At 42.3% G+C, this 19,601-nt stretch overlaps 1 protein-coding gene across 2 annotated transcripts in view; it reads right to left on the bottom strand.

The window, feature by feature from the left end:
* The window catches only part of EIF2AK4 (eukaryotic translation initiation factor 2 alpha kinase 4), a 110,991-nt gene that overhangs the window by 6,265 nt on the left and 85,125 nt on the right, over positions 1 to 19,601 (bottom strand). The window contains exons 27-34 of one of the 2 annotated variants that reach the window (XM_023514282.1): positions 17,548 to 17,613; positions 13,810 to 13,980; positions 13,240 to 13,374; positions 10,051 to 10,158; positions 9,302 to 9,430; positions 6,768 to 6,854; positions 3,042 to 3,154; positions 546 to 604 (exon numbers count right to left, since the gene is read on the bottom strand). In XM_023514282.1, coding sequence (XP_023370050.1) covers positions 546 to 604; positions 3,042 to 3,154; positions 6,768 to 6,854; positions 9,302 to 9,430; positions 10,051 to 10,158; positions 13,240 to 13,374; positions 13,810 to 13,980; positions 17,548 to 17,613 — 868 coding nt within the window. The remainder of the gene's footprint in view (positions 1 to 545; positions 605 to 3,041; positions 3,155 to 6,767; positions 6,855 to 9,301; positions 9,431 to 10,050; positions 10,159 to 13,239; positions 13,375 to 13,809; positions 13,981 to 17,547; positions 17,614 to 19,601) is intronic. The other variant, XM_023514283.1, reaches the window with a different exon arrangement.

The raw sequence follows: 19,601 nt of genomic DNA, 5'->3' as shown, positions 1-19,601 counted from the left end.
TACAGCACTCTACTGAGGGCAACATATTGACTTAAAAAAAAAAAAAAAAAAGAAGAGAGGCAGGGTGTAATGCCTTCTGCCTGTAATTGTAGCATTCTAGGAGGCCAAGGCAAGTGGACTGCTTGACTCACAAGTTTGAGACCAGCCTGAGCAAAAAGTGAGACCTTGTCTCCACCAAAAATAGAAAAAAAAAAAAAACAAAACTGAGGCAAGAGGATCGCTTGAGTAAGCATTAGAGCTTGCTGTGAGCTATAATGATGCCACAGCACACTACCCAAGGCGACAGCTTGAGTCTCAGAAAAAAAAAAAGAAAGAAAGAAAAAAGATATATACTAAAAAAAAATCCTAAATCAGAGTCATTTTATCATTTTCCAGGATGTGAATTTTAAAGCAAAGGGATAAATTTCTATGTGGTACATTTATTGTATACATGTTACTTTCAAAATACATTTCCAATGCCACAAGCAGTTAGCCACAGTCATGAGTGATCAGAGCAAACATACACACAAGCATTATTGTATTCAGATTATAATTAGTAATTATACCTGAAGCATTAGAAAATGACCCCTTCAGATTTTGCACTGCAAGATTATCGGAAGCTTCTCTAAAAACAAGCAAACGAAAACAGTCAATAGGGTAAAAGCAACACATAACTTACAATAAGCTATAGGTATAGTGAGCCACTTTTTCTATTAAAAAAATAAAAATATATTCTTCTTGGTTATTAGTGGGAAGAAAACCAAAAATTTATAACAAGTTATGCTTTGGTCAAGAGCAAGGAAAATATTATCAAGGATGTCTTTTCAAGTTAACAAATGCCTTAACAAAACATTTTGATTTATTCAGCTGAGTTGAAATCCTGCAGCCACACAGAAGCTAATTTCAATGAAATATGACAGGCGTTCTTTCCGCCCCCTCATAATACAAGGAAACATTAGCAACAGCACACCCCACCTTCATTATGGCAGCAGCCTTGGTGACCACCCATGGGAGAACATTTGGTAAATAAGGATATTCTTTCAAAAGCTGTGAATGGATGTTCTTTCAAATGCTGTGAGTTAATTTATAGCCGCTGACAGACACAACAGCACTCTCTCAGGAAAACAGGAAAATAATCATGCACATTGAGGGAAGACTGAACCTTTCCCTCCTAACTAAATCCTATCTGGACTTGTAAATGTCTTAATGTTCGCTCATGCTCACTGTTATTTAGTTGGCTGTGATTTTCTTTTCTAAACCTGTCTGATTTGGTTTGGTAATTCTAATACTGGTGGCTTCAAGAACATTACATTCCTTCAGAGAAGGCTGACAATGAATTTATTAAAGCTAGGGGCAGATGGGAAGCACGGGATATGGAAGGAAGAAGAAAGCACGAAGGTTTATCTTCTCTGAGCCAGGATTTCTCAATCTTAGCACTACTGCCATTTGGGGTCAGATAACTCCTTGCTGGTCCTGCACACTGCAGGCTGTTTGAGCAGCACATCCCTGGCTGCTACTGGATGCCAGGGGCACGCCTCACTTATGACAACCAAATGTTTCCCAACACTGCCAGATGCTCCCTGGGGGGCAAAATCACTGCTGGTTGATCATCACTGATGTAAGCCAAAAAAAATGATAGAGGGTTGCGTTTTCTGATTGGAAGCATAAATATAAGACTTGTAAATATATAGAAAAGGTTAACAAAGATCCCTTATAATCACGTTAACCTGGAATAACCATAGTTAAAATTTTGGTATATTCTTCCAGGCATTTTTTTTCTACATATAGGTTGTATATTTTGGTTAAAACAAAATGGGATTTTTTTTTTTTTTTTTTTTTTTTTGAGACAGAGCCTCAAGCTGTCCCCCTCGGTAGAGTGCCGTGGCATTACAGCTCACAGCAACCTCCAACTCCTGGGCTCAAGCGAGTCTCCTGCCTCTGCCTCCCAAGTAGCTGGGACCACAGGCGCCCGCCACAACGCCTGGGTTGCAGCCGTCATGGTTGTTTGGCGGGTCTGGGCTGGGGATTCGAATCCACCACCTTAGGTGTACGTGGCTGGCGCCTTAGCCGGTTGAGCTATAGGCGCTGAGCCAACAAAATGGGATTCTATTATTCATCTTATTTGTGGACATCCCTCTATGCCGATAAACTCATGTTTATTAGAATCATTACTTTTAAGGGCTGCTCAGTATTTCACTGAGTTACCATAATTCAAACAATCTTCTACCAATGTGTATTCTGATACTATAAATGAGAGATTTCTTTACGTGAGGTCCAAGGACCCATGGAGATTCCTGAGATCCTTTTGGGGTAAGGTCAAAGCTATTCTTAAAATAATCCTACGATTTTAACTGTCCTTTTCACTCTCATTCTCTCACAAATGTGCAATGGTGTTTTCCAGAGACTACATGATGTGTGATCTCATGACAGACTGAATACAGAAGAAGATGTGAGAATCATTTCTTCTTTTAAAGCATTAAAAGACATTATAAAAATATAAAACAATGCATCAAAAAGATTTGCAAATACGTTAAACAATGCTTCTTACTAAATGAATTTTGTTTTGGAAAATATAGTTATTTTTACTATTAATTTCTGAAAATGGAATTGCTGGGTCAATTTTTAAAAATTCTTTTAACTTATTTTGCTACATGCCTATCCAGATGGTTGATACTCCCATCATGAGCTTATGAGATCTTTTCCCAGAACACATTATATCTTTCAAAGTACATGGACAAAATACTGTTGAAATTTACTGATTAACAGACTGAATACGATAATAACAAACAGATTTGGCTCCTTAGGCCTTTAAAAATGATAAAATATTCTGGGAAATGATATGAAGAACAAATTGTTGAAAATAAGATATGATCAGTCTTATACAAGGGGGTCATAAAATTAAACTGCTCATTGAATTATTCAGAAGCAACAGAATGGTTCATCTGAAGTAATCCCGATCTATCTTTATTTCCCAAAAGGATCAAATTGACTTTTAAAATAAATTTATACAGGTTGTATCTAGGTAACTTTATCAGTCTTCTAGGCTTTGTCAACTATGTTACCTGATACTCCTTTCATCACTGACTTTAGTCCTCAGTTTCTGCACAACATGGTCCACAAGGTCAGACTCCAGCACACGCTTCTCTGTCTGCCTTTCCTTCTCAAAAGACTTAACCTGAAAAAGAATGAAATCAACCCATCACTTGGAGGTTTCTGAAACCCGGCTCAGAGTGCCACAGTAGGACTACTGAATCCACAGTTTAGGTCAGCAGTTCTTAACCAGGGGTGATTTTGTTCCCCAGAGAATACGTGGCAATGACTGCAAACATTTTCGGATGTCACAACTGCGGGTGGTGCAACTGGCACCTAGTGGATAGAAGCCAGAGATCCCAACACCGCACAGGACAGCAAAGAAGTATCTGGCGAAAGTGCTACAAGTGCTGCTGCTGAGAAACGCCAGCACGGACTGGTTTATCAGAGACGACAGAATTAGAAAGGCCATGATGCACAAGCTCCCATTTCATTTGGTTTATTCACATACTAAACATCCTCTGGTCGATCACAAGGTTTCTCAGACCTCAACATCATCCACATCTCTTCCCTCTCTTTTCTAAACCCAAGTCCCGCCACCCCCCTTTTATGGTACCTGCCCTTTCACTTTTGCTCCGAAACAGCAGCTAACCTGGGCCTGGGCCAGTCTGCTATTCTTCACTCTGCTATCCTGTCTTCCATTTCCCTCTATTCCAGGTCACCTATCCCTGCACGTTACAAACCTGACATCCCCTCTGTCCGAAACATTTGTGGGGTCCCCATTAGCTGCTGTATGAAATTCAGATTCCTTGGTTGGTATTTGGGCTCTCCTGCTGAAGTGCCCTTCTTCACAATTTTCCAGCTTCTCCCATCACAGACTATTCAGAGCAGTTCCAGAATGGTTCTCTGATGGCTCCTCACATCTACCAGTGGGACAACTACTAAAAGAACTACTGTCACTTTTGCTCATTCCCTCTGCTTAAAAGGCCCTTTCAGCCATGTCTGTGTCTTACCCATCCTTGCGGGCCCAGTATAAATCTCACCATCACCCTGAAGACTTCCTGATGCCTCTTATGTAATCTTCCAGACTGAGGAATCCTCAGAGAACGTCGGTAGAACTCTGATGGAACTTAGCATTTTCTAGCTCATAACCACATACTGATGTCTTATGTTCCCTGCCAATTGTAGGACCCTTGACGGCAGGGCCTGAGGCTTAATTATCTCAGTATCCTCCATGGCCCCAAGTTCAATCCCTCTCACATTGTGAATGCTGATTTGATAGGTGATTTCTTGCTTTTAAAAGATGAAAATGATGCTACCAACCCACCATTAACAGAGGCAGAAGCAAAATTCAAAAGAGTTTTATAGTCTTTTAACAGTGATAAAGTCCTGTAAATAAGCTTTCATTGTAGAAGGCTGGACAGACATGGTGATAACTTGGAAAGGCCAATGGGTTTTTAGTTGGTGATAAGTTCAGTATGAGCCAAACAGCCACGTGGTTGCTATGAATTAGTTCATCCTAGGCCCAAACATCCATGTGGTTGCTAAGGATTAGTTCATCCTAGGCTGCATGAGAATTATGGTGTCTGGACTGGAAAGTCAGAGACTCTTCCTCTTTAGTCAGAACATGCTATAGCACTCCATAGAATTCTAATATCACATTTAAGGGCAGATACTGACAAAGTAAAGTATGTTGAGAGGAGTTTAACTAGAAGGGTCAAGGATTTGGAAACCATGTTTTGAGGAATGGCTTAAGTAATGGACACCTAAATGCTATGGCAGCTCTCCCTGATTTTTTTTCTTTTTTTGAGACAGGGTCTCATTGTGTTGCTCAGGCGGGAGTGCAGTGACACAGTCGCAGCTCACTGCAGCCTTGAACTCCTAGGCTCAAGTGATCCTCCTGCCTTAGCCTCCCAAATAGGTGGTTCTACAGGTACACACCACCATGCCCAGCTAATTTTTATTTTTTGTAACACAAAAATAACAAAGTTGTGCCTTGTTATCAAGGTTGATCTCGAACTTGTGGCCTCAAGCCATCCTTTTGGGCCCAGCATAGTGGCTCATGCTTGTCATCCTAGCATTTTGGGAGGCCAAGGCAGGAGGATCACCTGAGTTCAAGAGTTGGAGACCAGCCCAAGCAAGAGCGAGACCCTCTCTCTACTAAAAGAAGGAAACCTAGCCAGGCATTCATGCATGGCACACACCTCTAATCTCAGCTACTGTTGTGAGCTATGATGACATCACTGCAGGGTGACAGAGTGAGATTCTGTCTCTAGAAAAATAAAAAACCAAACAACAACAACAAAAAACCCCTCCTGCCTCAGCCTCCATGTCTGCCCCTAAAATTTACTTCAGAGAAGAAAAAAGAGTTAGACATTATTCTGACTATTTTAGAGGGCAGAACTAGGACCAGTGAGTATAAATATTGGGAAGCACAGCCTGATCCAAGTTCTTAACATTTGCTAACAGTTACAACGTGCATTGTAGCACTGGAGTTATCTAGCAAGGCTAGATTTTATCTCTTCAGAACATGGCAGGAGCAATCACTCCTCTGGGAAAGGTTTGATTAGCGAAACTTAGTTTCATTTACAATATTGTGATTAACAAGAATGGAGGGACTTCAAAATTTGACTACAAAAGATTAACTGCTGTGAGAACTGCCTTCCTTCTTTATACAACTAGAAAATCAAACAAAACATAAACCCCGTGTTCTAAAAAAACAAAAACCAAAACCATGTTCTTTAGACATTGGACAACAAGCTTCTACTTGAAGAAATTAGGGGAAAAAAGGGATAAACTAAACCCAAAATAAGCAGAAGGGAGAAAATAGTAAAGATAAAGTGGAGAGTAATGAAACAGAACACAAATGAACAAACAGAAAAATCAGACACCAAAAGCTGATTCTCTAAAAAGACAGATGAAAGACAATTGCTCTCTAGCCAGGTTGATCAGGAAAAGAGGGAAGACATGAATTACCAACATCAGAAGGAATGTGAGAGGGAACATCCCTATAGGTCCTAGAGATAGTCAAAGAATAACAAGGGAATATTTGAAAATCTAGAAGAAATGAAAAAATTCTGAGAAAGGTATAGATTACGAGAGTTCATTCTAGAAGAAACAGGCAACCAGCATAACTCTACCTCTAGGCCCCTGTGGCTTTACTGGTGCATTCTGTCCAATAAATCTAACACCAATTGTACAGAATATCCCACAGACAGCCGAAGAGGTGAGAACACTGTGCAATTCATTTGATGAGGCCAACGTAACCCTGATATCAAAACCAAAGACATTTTAACAGAAAAGCAGATGAAAACAGGTGAGAAGAATGTTGATTTTTTTCCCTTTAAAGATAATTAGAAAATAATGGTTATGAGGGGGTATATTTACAAGCATTTTTAGTTAAATATGATAAAGAAGAACTGGACTGATTAGGACATAGCTAGAGGATATAATAGTCATCAGTTAACCACTCGACTTATTATTCTTATTTTCTTGGGGGAGAAAAGATTGAAAGAAACTACAGCCATAGTTTGGGTTTTTTAAAAGACTCTAAGGAAAGGTGGTCAGATTAATTCTCTCTTCCTGATTTTATACACTTTCTTCAGTAAGAAGCCCAATAATTCTGAGGCAGAGCTGAAGTAATGAGTTTCCACCTCTCCTAAACAAGGCCAGGGCTCAGTGAGAAGGTGGGTGCTCCACAGGTAATACAGTTTGGGAAATCAACCGTTGACTTGTGAAAAATCTCTTACGGCCTTTACCTTCACATGGCTTCCCTCTTTATCTGAGACAAGGGCCACGTAGGTGATTTCATGATGTCTGCAATACTCTTGCAATTCCTCTTGGGACTGAAACAAATAAATAGATTGCATAAAATAAACACAGAGCTCCTGGAACAGCTTCAAGTAATTGAGGAGAATGAAAATACTATTTTCTTTGCTTCTTTTTTTTTTGAGACAGAGTCTCACTCTGTCACCCCTGGTAGAGCACTGTGGCATCACAGCTCACAGCAACCTCCAATGCCTGGGCTTAAGTGATTCTCTTGCCTCAGCCTCCCAAGTAGCTGGGGCTACAGGCACCCACCACAACACCTGGCTATTTTTTTAATTGTAGTTGTTGTTGTTGTTTGGCGGCCCCAGGCTGGATTCAAACCTGCCAACCCTGGAGCCTTAGCCACTTGAGCTATAGGTGCCAAGCCGAAAATACTATTTTCAATTGTATTCTCAAAGTGAATAACTAAATACAGTATGCTAACTTCAGGGGATATAAATATTAAGCAGGACGAGCTCAGAATTCAAAGGAGGAACAAAGACTTTTTGCCTTCCTTATTTTTATGATTGTTCTAAGGGGCCCTGAATAATTAGGCAATACTAAGAGGTTTTCAGATGTTTCAAGTCTTAATGGAAAACGACAAGAACTACACCACACATACGCTAAAATCAAAGGAAACAAAAGAAACAATGGAAGGTGAAAAGCAGATTGAAGCAGAAAGCTAACTAGCACCAGGGCTGAAAAGCTTGCAGGGTACCACTGCATAGGACTGAAGTCAATGGCCACTGGGTTAATGTTTTACTGCAGGGAAGAACATTTCTCTAACAATTTATGGAAAAAGTTAACAAGTGGAAGAGGATACTGCTTTGTCAAATGACTAAAAACTATTTCTCAATTTGATTCCCTAAATTAGATCCTTGATGAAAAAAAAAAAAGGGTATCAGTGTGGGTCATATTACCATACACAGGTCATAGTAGTGTTAGAACTGTACATGGGTCATATTACCGCCCGCAGATCTTAGTACAGTATGCAGGTCATAGTACTGCACGTGGGTGTCAGTACCTCAGGCGGGTCATAGTACCGCAGGCGGGTGTCAGTACCGCGCAGGGTCATAGTACCGCCTCATGTTACTGCACGCAGGTCTTAGTACCGCACACGGGTTAGTACCGTTAAGTGGGTCTTAGTACAGTGAGTGGGTCTTAGTACCATACGTGGTAAATTTAAATAACATCTATAGATTAGTGCTGGTGCAGCATTGTTTTTCAGAGTTAGGTAAATGCACTATGGATATGTAAGATGTTAAATTTAGGGGGAAATGGATGAAGCTTATGTATGAACTCTCTGTTTTATATAACTTTTCTGTAAGTATAAAATTATTTCAAAATAAAAAGTTAAAAAATTGTTGCTCAATACACTTCTAATATTAATTTTGAAAATAGCAGCAGCTTCAGAAGCCTCCTGGCAGGTGGTGTTAACAGAGCAGCAGGGAGGGCAGCGGGTCTGTGTCTCTGGGGCTCCTTCAGTGTGGATGATATGAGCACAACCTGGATGACCTCTTGGGAGCACAGTCCTTCTGTGGTCTGCTTGTGATAAAACAGCCCTCATGTCTAAAGATCAGGTGGGTGTCTTCACCTTCACACCCAGGTGAAGTGTCAGGCCCGCAGGCTATGAGAGACCTGAGGATACAGAGCCACAAACACACTAAACACAGAACACATTCAGAAGTGTGAAAGGGTGTGACAGCCCTGCAAAGATGTCCATATCCTAACCTAATGGTGAGTGATCACTCAGGATTACGCAGCTAGGCCTAGTGTAATCACAGTCTGTGTAAAAGGGAGCCAGACTGACGACAGTTAGAGAGAAGATGTGAGAACAGAAGCACAGGTCAGAGAAGAAAGAAGACGCCACCCTACTGCGTTTGATGATGGAGGAAGAGGCTATGAGCCAAGGCATGCAGGGGCCTCCGGGAACTGGAAAGGCATGGGAACAGATTCTGCTCTGGAGCCTCCAGAAGGAACCAGCCCTTCCAGCACCTTAATTTAAAGCCAGTGAAGCATGGCTCAGCACCTGTAGATCAACAGCTAGGGCGCCAGACATATACACCAGAGCTGGCAGGTTCGAATCCAGGATAGCTAAACAACAATGACAACTACAACCAAAAAACAGCTGGGTATTGTGGCAGGTGCCAGCTACTTGGGAGGATGAGGCAAGAGAATCACTTAAGCTCAAGAGTTTGAGGTTGCTGTGACCTGTGACTCCACAGAACTCTACTGAGGGTGACAGTGAGACACAGTCTCAAAAAAAAAAAAAGCCAGTGAAGCTGCTTTCAGACTTCTGACTTCCAGAAATGTAAGGTAATTAATATGTGTTGTTTCAAGCCACACAATTCATAGTAATTTGTTACAAAAGCAACCAGAAACTAATGCAGGAGGTGACACTAACCACAGAGATAAACAGAGTTTGACAGAGCCTAAAGGTGCAGAGGACAGTTGTCATGGAAGCCATACATTTCTGTGCTATTACCTGTGACCAGTCGTACATGATTTCTGCTGTGATTCCTGCTGTCCAGAGTTTCTGGGTCAGGTTAATGGCCCTGGACATGGACATCTGGCCGACACTTACAACCAGGAGGTCACAAGAGCTTATTGTAACCTGGATCAGAAGCAGAACAGTTACACTTAGAGGGGCAAGGCTGCAGGTGTGGATGGGTTACCAGCAGCTGGAGGGGGATGCAACCCTCATGGCAGACTGGCATTCCCGAGGTCCCGTGGATGGAGTAATACAGTGTGCAGAGACTTTGCTTCAAAATGACATCATACATAAGAGACGGTCAAAAACTTTTACATCAATCTTTTAAGATCGAAATTATTTCAACTACTCTGAGCCATCACGAAGATGTTCTTTTCCTTAGGTAAACTAATCTTGCCTGAACCACAGAAGGCCAAAAGCCATTTGCAGCTTTGTAGAGCACAACAGGATTTCTGAACAAGCAGCTTTAGGAAGAGTCTGTTAACAACTATAACATCTCACATTTGTATGGTACATTACAGACCAGGAAAGTGAGCCTAGGAAAGGACGAATGTCCTTTAGCACCTAAGAACAGAGGATAAGGACTGAAATGTAGGGAGTTACACCAAGTGTTAGGCATGACAGATCATGTTAAAGATAACTTCCCAAATCCTCAGTCTATAGCTGCCATATCAGGGGCTCCGTGTAAATGAGTGCACAAGGCAACATCTCAGAGCACACTGGAAAGCAAAGCTGGAGCTTACAGGTTCTTCCATGTTGAGGACAGCAGCAGATATCTTGTCTATAGCTATGCTGACCCCGATAGCAGTGGGAACGGGCCCCAAAGCCTGTGGTCCTCTAAACTGGGGGATCTGTGAAGAGACACAAACAGAGAAGAGACTGCAATTATGGGGAAGGTATGATTAAAGAGTGAGCACTAGGTCAGCAATTTCATGAAGGGTTCAACCAAAAAAGTGTCTGTATAATAAAAGTGGCAAGCAAATTTAGGAGAATATTAACAGATGTTGCATCCAGGTCTGCACTGTTTAGTATGGAGGTCACTCAGAGGTGACTACTGAGCATTTGAAATATGGCTAACCTGAACTGACATGTGTCCTACATATAAAATTCTCATTGGTTATGAAGACTTACAATGGAAAAAAAAAAAGCAAAATAGTCCATTAATAATTTTAGAAGTTTGAGTACATGTTGAAATAATATTTTGGATATATTAGGTTAAGTAAAATATATTATTAACATTAAAATTATTCCCACCTATCTTTTTTTACTTAATGTTACTAGATAATTTAAATAACATTTGTAGGTTCTGGATCAAGATGGAGAAGGTGCCCTGTTTCTCTTGCTAAGTATGGCTGAGTCCTGGACAGTAGATATAAAACAAACACAAGAAGACTCTGAAAGTAGAGGGAAGGCAGACTGGCTGGGACCACAGGATCTGAGGAATGACATGTGGGTTTGCTCTCTGCCTCCTACACTCTGGATTGGTGCTGGAGAAACGGCAATCCAGAAATGCCAACAGGAACAGATACAAAAGCCCTGAGAAAAACCTGCTCTCTCTGGCCAGAAAGACCAAGGGACAACCCAGCAAGACAGAAAACTTTCAGACAGTAACTGCCCTGCTCTAGTTAAATGTCATGGGAAAAAGCACAGCCCTCACTCCTACGTCATCAACAAAGCCTGAGTGGGGAGCCCAGACATTTACACCCACCCCGGTAATGAGTGTGCCCCCCGCCACCCAGCCTGCAGGTCAGAGAAGACCAAGGAGCCAGGACTTTCACACCTGCATGGGTTAATGCCACCAATGCCCTATCCCCAGCAATGTCAGTGGGGGCCAGGACCCCCAGACAGACTCCTACCCTCACCAATAGTAACAAAGCATCCTCTCTTGGCTGGAGGGGTGCCAGAGGAGACTGAGTGGGGGAACTGACATTTTCACCACTATTGGGCAGAAACAAGGCCTCCTGCCTCCCCCTCCACCCCTCGCTACAGTACCAGTGGAGGCATGTGGAGAGCAGTAACAGGCACTCCTCCCACTCTGGGGGTGTTGAAGGAGGCCATAAGAGAACCCCCCCCCCGGATCTTTACTCCCACCCAACAGCATCAAGGCACTCACCACCACCCCCCGACCACCTCAGAGAGGCATCAGGGGAGGCCTGCTGGGACAGATCTAGATGAGCTCCAGCCTTATAACATAACCCTGGTAATGTCCAGGATACAACCAAAGCTTACGCAACATACCAAGAACCAAGGACGTCTCAAACTAGATAAGGAAGACAGTTGATAAATGTCAGAATTATCTGATTTGGATTTTAAAGTAACTACCATAAAAATGCTGCAACAAGCACTATCGACAGGATTGAAACAAATAAAAACGAACGGAAAGTTTTAGCAAAGAAGAAGATAAACAAGTTCACTGGATGGGCTGTAGAATGGAGATAACAGTAGAATGGAGATAACAGAAGAAAGAATTAGTGGAACTGAAGATAAAACAACAGAATTTACTCAATCTGAATAACGGAGAAACCCAACTCCAAAGCAAAATGAAGGCTGGCACAGTGGCTCTCGGCTGGAATCCCAGCTACTCAGAAAGCCAAGGCAGGAGGATTGCTTGAGGCCAGGAGTTTGAGACCAGCCTGCTGGGGAATATGGCAAGACCCTGTCTCTTAAAAAAAAAAAAAAAAAAAAAAGAAGCCGTCCCAGAATCTCAGGGACATTTGCATGACTAGGGTCACAGAGGAAAAAAAAAAAAGTGAGACTAAAAAAAAAATTCATAGAAATAATGCCTGAAATGAGCAAAAGACAAAAGCCTATACATTTAAGAAACCAAGCAAATCCTAAACAAGAGAAATCTAAAGACATTTGTATCAAGACATATCATAATCTAGTTTGAAACTAAAAACAAAGAAAAAAAATCTTAAAATCATCAAATTAACAGTGGATTTCTCATAGGAAACCAGATGTCCTGGGTAAATGTAATAGACTTTCTTTTCTTCTTCAGTTTTCTAAATTGTTTTTTTTTTTTTTTTTGAGACAGAGCCTCAAGCTGTCCCCCTGGGTAGAGTGACGTGGCATCACAGCTCACAGCAACCTCCAACTCCTGGGCTCAAGTGAGTCTCCTGCCTCCGCCTCCCAAGAGGCTAGGACCACAGGCCCCCGCCACAACGCCCGGCTATTTTTTGGTTGCAGCCGTCATTGTTGTTTGGCGGGTCTGGGCTGGGGATTCGAACCCTCCACCTTAGGTGTACGTGGCTGGCGCCTTAGCCGGTTGAGCTATAGGCGCCGAGCCTCTAAATTATGTTTGACAGCAAAAAGTTTAACATTGTTTGATGTGGATCTCAATGTATGTAGAGAAAGTATTTTAGACAATTATAAATGTGGCATTGAGTAAAGAGACATAAAAGAAGGTAACTGATAAAATAAACCGGTAAAATACTGATACCCATAGATATCTGTGGTGATGAAACAGCTCTGTATGTTGATTGTGGTAGTGAGTATGGAATTTACTCATGTGATAAAATAGCGTAGAATTACATGCATAGATTGCACTGAAGTCAATTTCCTGGTTTTGATATTTTCCTATTGTTTTATGCCTGGTGGAATCACTAGAGGAAACTGGGAAGAGAGTGCATGAGTCCCCCCTGTACTATCTTTACAACTTTCTATAAACCTGTAATTATTTAAGTTTAAAATTAATCTAAAAGAATCAGGTAAAAAAAAATCAACAAAGTTTAAAATATTACAAATGTGGTTCACATTACATTTGTATTCCTAGAAGAAAGAGAGAGAGGTATTCAATTATATTAGCGGTTCAAACTTTTTGTTTGAAAAATTTCAAAATAAGGCAGTGAGGAAGAAATGAAAAAATTTCAAAATAATGTCTATTGAAGAAATAAAATTAAGCTGGAACAAATTAATAAAGGGTAAGCCCTCACCAGCAGGTCATATCTGCCACCGGCTGCAAGGATTTCAGGTACAGCTCTCTGCCTTCGTCTAATGAACGCCACAAACTGGAAGATGATGCCGCTGTGTTGCTGCACCTTGTAAACCAAGCCCAAATTGATCAAGACCTGTAAAGTGAAATGTCACACAAGTGTGTCAAGGGCTTGAAATTTAGGATATGGAATATGATAATAACACTGAAAATGCTGTTTCCTATCAACAGCATCAGAACAACCTAGCATAAACAAAACCTTCAGTAAAATCTGGCACAAAGGCTGTTTAACTGTCGCCTGCCAAGCTAGAGAAACTCTGCTCTCTTCAAGAATCGCTGTCACTGAGGCTAACACGACAAGAATTGCTACGTGATAGGAAGGATGAAGCCTGCAAAGAAATCCTGATTTAAGCCCAAGCTATTAGTAGATATCAAATATTCTAAAACAAAGAAAGCAGTTTTTCTGGAAAAACAAAGCACTGAGTAGCATTAATGAAATGAAAGCCATGTCCCCCTTGTGCTATGATTACTGTTACAAATCTGTACCGCCAGGATCAAACAGCTGCCAAACCTGTAATTTGATGCCAAGTTTCTTCAACAGTCCAACAACCTCCTCTAGATCTTTTAAGCCATACTTCACCAACTGGGCGACACCTGTTTTCTGTTTTATTAATGAATTTATTGTTGGCATTACATCTTGCAAATCTCCCTTCTGCTCAATAAACTTGTAGAGTCGACACAGCTGGAAAGGAAAGAGGCACAGTGAGTTGGCGATCCATGGCAGGGGGAGACTCCCTTAGCACAGCGTTTCATATATACGGGGGACAGCGGAGTGCATGCAGCCCTGGGGGTGGGGAAGGGGTGTTATGATCAAAGACTGCAGAGCCTCTACGACAATCCTAAGATGCTTTTTTCCCGACAACTTTAAAGTACTCTGTGGCAGTGCTGTTGTCACCTATTCTTGGCTCACTTTTATTCACACACATTCACTCATGGTTAATGTGACCACAGCAAAGCAGACCCTGGCACTAGCAGAACCTCCGTTATATATTTTCAGGGCACTATTGTTCCTCTTTACCTTCCTCATTCTCATCAATTCCCATGACTACAGGCACACAAATGGGAGAGCAGGAGGGCAAAGTCTGACTTGTTCTAATACAGAATTATCCACAGATTCCTTCCCCTCCCTTTGCTTGAATAATTCCTATCTGTAGCCTGGAGCTGCTGTCTCCTGCAGGCAGCCTCCTGATTCTTTTTTTTTAAGAGACACAGTCTCACTTTGTCGCCCTTGGTAGAGTGCCATGGCATCATAGCTCACAGCAACCTCAAACTCTTGGGCTCAAGTGATCTTCTTGCCTCAGTTTTTTTCCCTCGTTTAGTGGAGATGGAGTCTCCCTCTTGCTCAGGCCGGTCTAGTTTTCATTTTTCTTTTTTGTTGTGGTTTGCTTTTTGAGACACGGTCTCCAGCCTGCTGACTCCCCTTTCCTCTGCTTCTCCCTTGGATCCAGACCCCGGCTCTCACCAGCTGTAGCATCATCTGCCCCAGAGGAGGGCAGTGGCTACCGCCTGTGGGCCAGGCATAGTCCCTGGCACACAGCAGGAGTAAACGACCATAATCACAAAGGCAGAAAGAAAACTCCCAGGAGTTAAATTCGAAATTATTAAGAAATAAAAGTATAGCTATTTTAAGACAGTAGGCAAGTAGAACCTGGTTGGTCTATAAACTGGCACACAAAAAGTAAAGGCTGAATGAGGACTCAGCTTGACATAGCTTAATATGACAGTTAATCATAAACCATTTACATTTTTAAGAAACCTAAAATTAAAATCTCCTATAATCTGTTTACTAAAGATTGAAATTTTAAATTTAAAATCATGCCTTCCATTTAAAATACTTTTCTTCTTAGTGAGATAAAAAGTTTTTTTTTGGCTCCGCGCCTATAGCTCAACCGGCTAAGGCGCCAGCCACGTACACCTAAGGTGGCGGGTTCGAATCCCCAGCCTGGGCCCACCAAACAACAATGATGGCTGCAACCAAAAAATGGCCAGGTGTTGTGGCGGGCGCCTGTAGTCCCAGCTACTTGGGAGGCTGAGGCAGGAGACTCGCTTGAGCCCAGGAGTTGGAGGTTGCTGTGAGCATGATGCCATGGCACTCTACCCAGGGGGATAGCTTGAGGCTCTGTCTCAAAAAAAAAACACTCAAGCTGTCCCCCTGGGCAGAGTGCCGTGGCATTACAGCTCACAGCAACCTCCAATTCCTGGGCTCAAGCGAGTCTCCTGCCTCAGCCTCCCAAGTAGCTGGGACCACAACGCCCAGCTATTTTTTTTTGGTTGCAGCCATCGTTGTTTGGCGGGTCCAGGCTGGGGATTCGAACCCGCCACCTTAGATGTACGTGGCTGGCACCTTAGCTGGTTGAGCTATAGGCGCAGAGCCAAAAAAAAAAGTTTTTTCTTGATACCTTTTTAACATTAAATAAACTAGCAGGAGCATTGGAGTCAATACCTCGAGATTTTTGTCCATACCCTGTAGTCAACTAACTCCTTATGACTTTGGACAAATCATAGTATCTCTTTGGGCTTCAGGTGTTTCATCTAAAAAATGAGAAACCTAAGCTAGATGTTTGAAATTCACTTACAATATTTCTATTACTCTCCTTTCCAATATCCTCAGAGTTTCATTTTAAAATAGCGGAAGTACCAAAGGCCTTTATTATAACTACTTTTCCATTTTAAACTAATCACACACACACCTTCTAAGTAATGCTTAGCATCACCAAATGAACAGTGGGTAGAAATTAAGCAAAAAGATGACATTTTAGTGCTCAATACAGCTATCATGTACGAGTGTGTGATATAGCTAAGACTTTCCAAAATGTGACATTAGTCCAAAGGACCTTTTGGGCTTAAACTTTGTGTATGAAAGCACTGAACAGTTTCAGGTGCTGATTCTTTGTGTTAAACTTGGGACTATTTCTGCACATAGGTGGGTGCTGTGTACATGCCTAGGGTATATGTAAATACTGTTCTTCACATTTGAATATTATGCTATTGGGTCACTTTACTTATCATTAATATCTCCTCTAATGTCAAATATTTAAGATTAAGCCTGGGGTGGTGTGTGTGGCTCAAGGAGTAGGGCGCTGGCCCCATATACCAGGGGTGCCGGGTTCGAGCCTGGCCCCGGCCAAAACTGCAAAAAAAAAAAAAAAAAAAAAAGATCAAATCTGGCTCTCTTTTCAAAACTCCTAGTGCTATGTATCTCCTAGTGCTGGTTTACTTCCCCTGCCTGCAAATGGGTGATTTCTTTAAACTGTGGTTTACACGTACCCCATGAAAGTTGATTCAAAGAGCTGAGGGCAGATATCGACTGCACATTTTCCCTTGTGTCTTTTTTCCCCTTAAGGTTAATATGAATTAAGAAATTAATTGAACACAGTCTGTGGACTCCCCAACCTACTCCTCTTTATATCCCTGGCTCTGTGCCTGCCACGCTGTAGGTGTCCAAAAGCTTGAGTGACTGCCTGGCCAGCGTACAGTCATATTTTAATCTAGCCCATATGTGAATTCTGCTGATCACTACAGGATCATGTAATTGACTGTCAGACCAGGGGATAGAGGGTTCTGGCACAGTTAATAAACAAGAAATCTCCTTTTATAAAAATATTCAGGAAAATGTACAACATCCCTATTGTCTTCTGTTGTTCAGCTACTCAATTAAGTGTGGGTTAGTGGGCCAAAGATCTGGGGTCCATCTGATGCCCACAGAGAGAACACAACCAACCTATTTATCCCATGAGATTTTCCTTACTGCCAACAGGATCAAACGTAAGATTTTAGCAGTAAGAAATTTACCAGTGAAACAAAAGCTTTACTTCAACTCTGAGGAGTTAGACCTGGAGGTAGAGGTTGGGTGAGGATACCCAGATGAATCTGCAGAGCTCTGTGCCTCCTTCTAGTCCCACTTCATCTATTTCAGAAGGGGACAACTAGTACTAGATCTGCTCGGCAGGGCGCTCTACCAAGTACAGCTCTGTAAAGGGTGTAAAAGCAAAGTATCTGCTGATGAGAAAGAACAGGATGATTACGGCGCATCAGGAGGAAGCGTGGCGAGGCATTCTTTGATCGCAGCATTAGCTTCTCTCTTCTCCTAATCCCAGACGTTGCCATGGTACCTGACACTCAAGGGAAAAGCTGCGCCTGCCAGGCAGCGGGGAGCGCTGCTACCTTACTGCAACGAGAATTTGGTAACATTTTCTGGCATCACAAAATTGCAGAGAAAGCTGTAATAATACCATTAGAAGGTACTTACACTATTAGAAGACAAAGACAGATTACAAAATTTAGCTTCCACTTCTCTCCTCGTCAGCTTCTCCGTCTAATGTGGAAGAAAAATGCAATGCGAGTCACCAAACGTGGCCCTGAACGAGACACAATTTCCAGGCTAATTCTGACAATAACAGTCTCCATTTTGGACAAATTGCTCCTAATTGTAAAGGATGGATTTAATTCTGTGATTAAAAAACTTTCCCCCCCTAATTCACACAAAGCTGTAAGTAACATTTTAAAATCTGAAAAGTCCTGAGATGAAAGAATTAAAAAGGGTAAAGTCGTGCTTGCTGAGTGGTGAGGCGACCCAGATCTGAGCAGGCTTCCCTAGGGTATGGGTTTGGGTGGTACAGAGTCATCTTGATCCGTGTCCCTGACCATTTCATCTCGTGCCGGCAGACGGGCTGTGGCCATGAATATGAACGTGTGTGAGAAGCCTGTCTGCACAATCCCTGTGGGTTTCTGTCAGGGTCTGCTTGACATCATATTGTATCTGTCACTGGCAAACAGCTGTGACACTTTGTGGGGCGGAGATACCCACTAGAAAACAAACAGTAAAGTTTGGGCCCTGGATGTGGAGGTGAAATAAAACTAGTTAATCCTTCTGGTGTATAAAGAAGCAGTAAGTCGTTACGAACGTCTCTTATTCACTCCACCGTAATCACGGACTGTCCAACACTGTTAGTTACCAAATCTCCTGGATGTCTCTTATTACGAGAACAAAACTTAATATGGAAAGATATTAGAAAAGATAAGTATCCACTTTTATCCCAGCCCGTAATATAACACTAATTTGTTTTTCCAGTGTTTCCCCTCCAGGCTATGTTATGGACACACATACTAAAAAGTAATGAATCCTATGATGTGGCTAAACTAGGGATGAGTAATTGGAGATAATGAGGAATGGAGGTGGTAAATGAGGCCTCACTAGAGGTCAAAGCCACTCTCCCTCAATTTATTTACTTATTTTTCACTCTCCTTCAATTTAACAAATGAGAACATAAATGACTTCACTGAGAAGCACAGGCAGACTGGAAGAAGCAAGGGCAGGGCACACATCTTTTATTCTTTCCACTAAGATTCCCTCTCTCAGCCTCTCTGAAGAATAACAACACTGGTGTGAGGATGAAGTGTGGAAAGGGCCTACAACAATGCCTAGCATACAGGGAGGTGCTTGAAATGTAAAGGTTAACTATTATGGCCAGGGATGGGGTGGGGGTGACTCACGCCTGTAATCCTAGCACTCTGGGAGGCCAAGGAGGGTGGATTGCTTAAGATCAGGAGTCTGAGACCAGCCTGAGCAAGAGCAAGACCCCATCTCTACTAAAAATAGAAAAATTTGCTAGGCATTTTGGCAGGCCCCTATAGTTTCAGCTACTTGGGAGACTGAGGTAGAAGGATTGCTTGAATCCAGCAATTTGAGGTTACTGTGAGCTAGGCTGGTACCACAGCACTCCAGCCCAGGGTAACAGAGTAAGACTCTGTTTCCAGGCTTGGCGCCTGTTGCTCAGTGGTTAGGGTGCCGGCCACATATGCTGGGGCTGGCGGGTTCGAACCTGGCCCGGGGCCTGCTAAACCACAATGACATCTACAACAAGAAGAACAAAAAAAAATAGCTGGGCATTGTGGTGGGTACCTATAGTCCCAGCTACTTGCGAGGCTGAGGTAAGAGAATGGCTTGAGCACAGGAGTTTGAAGTTGCTATGAGCTGTGACACCACATCACTCTACCAAGGGCAACAAAATGAGAGTCTGTCTCAAAAAAAAAAAAAGACTCTGTTTCCAAAAATAAAATTAGAAATTACCAGCTTGGTGCCTATAGCTCAGAGGCTAGGGTGCCAGCCACATACACGGGAGCTGCCGGGTTTGAATCCAGCCTGGGCCTGTCAAACAACAATGACAACTACAACCAAAAAATAGCTGGGTGTTGTGATGGGCGCCTATAGTCCCAGCTACTTGGGAGGCTGAGGCAAGAGAATCGCTTAAGCCCAAGACTTTGAGGTTGCTGTGAGCTGTGACACCATGGCACTCTACTGAG

This window comes from Otolemur garnettii, unplaced genomic scaffold, assembly GCF_000181295.1.
Source record: "Otolemur garnettii isolate 467f Iridium unplaced genomic scaffold, OtoGar3 scaffold00050, whole genome shotgun sequence".
NCBI lineage: Eukaryota > Metazoa > Chordata > Mammalia > Primates > Galagidae > Otolemur > Otolemur garnettii.
This window is presented reverse-complemented; position numbering and strand designations above follow the sequence as displayed.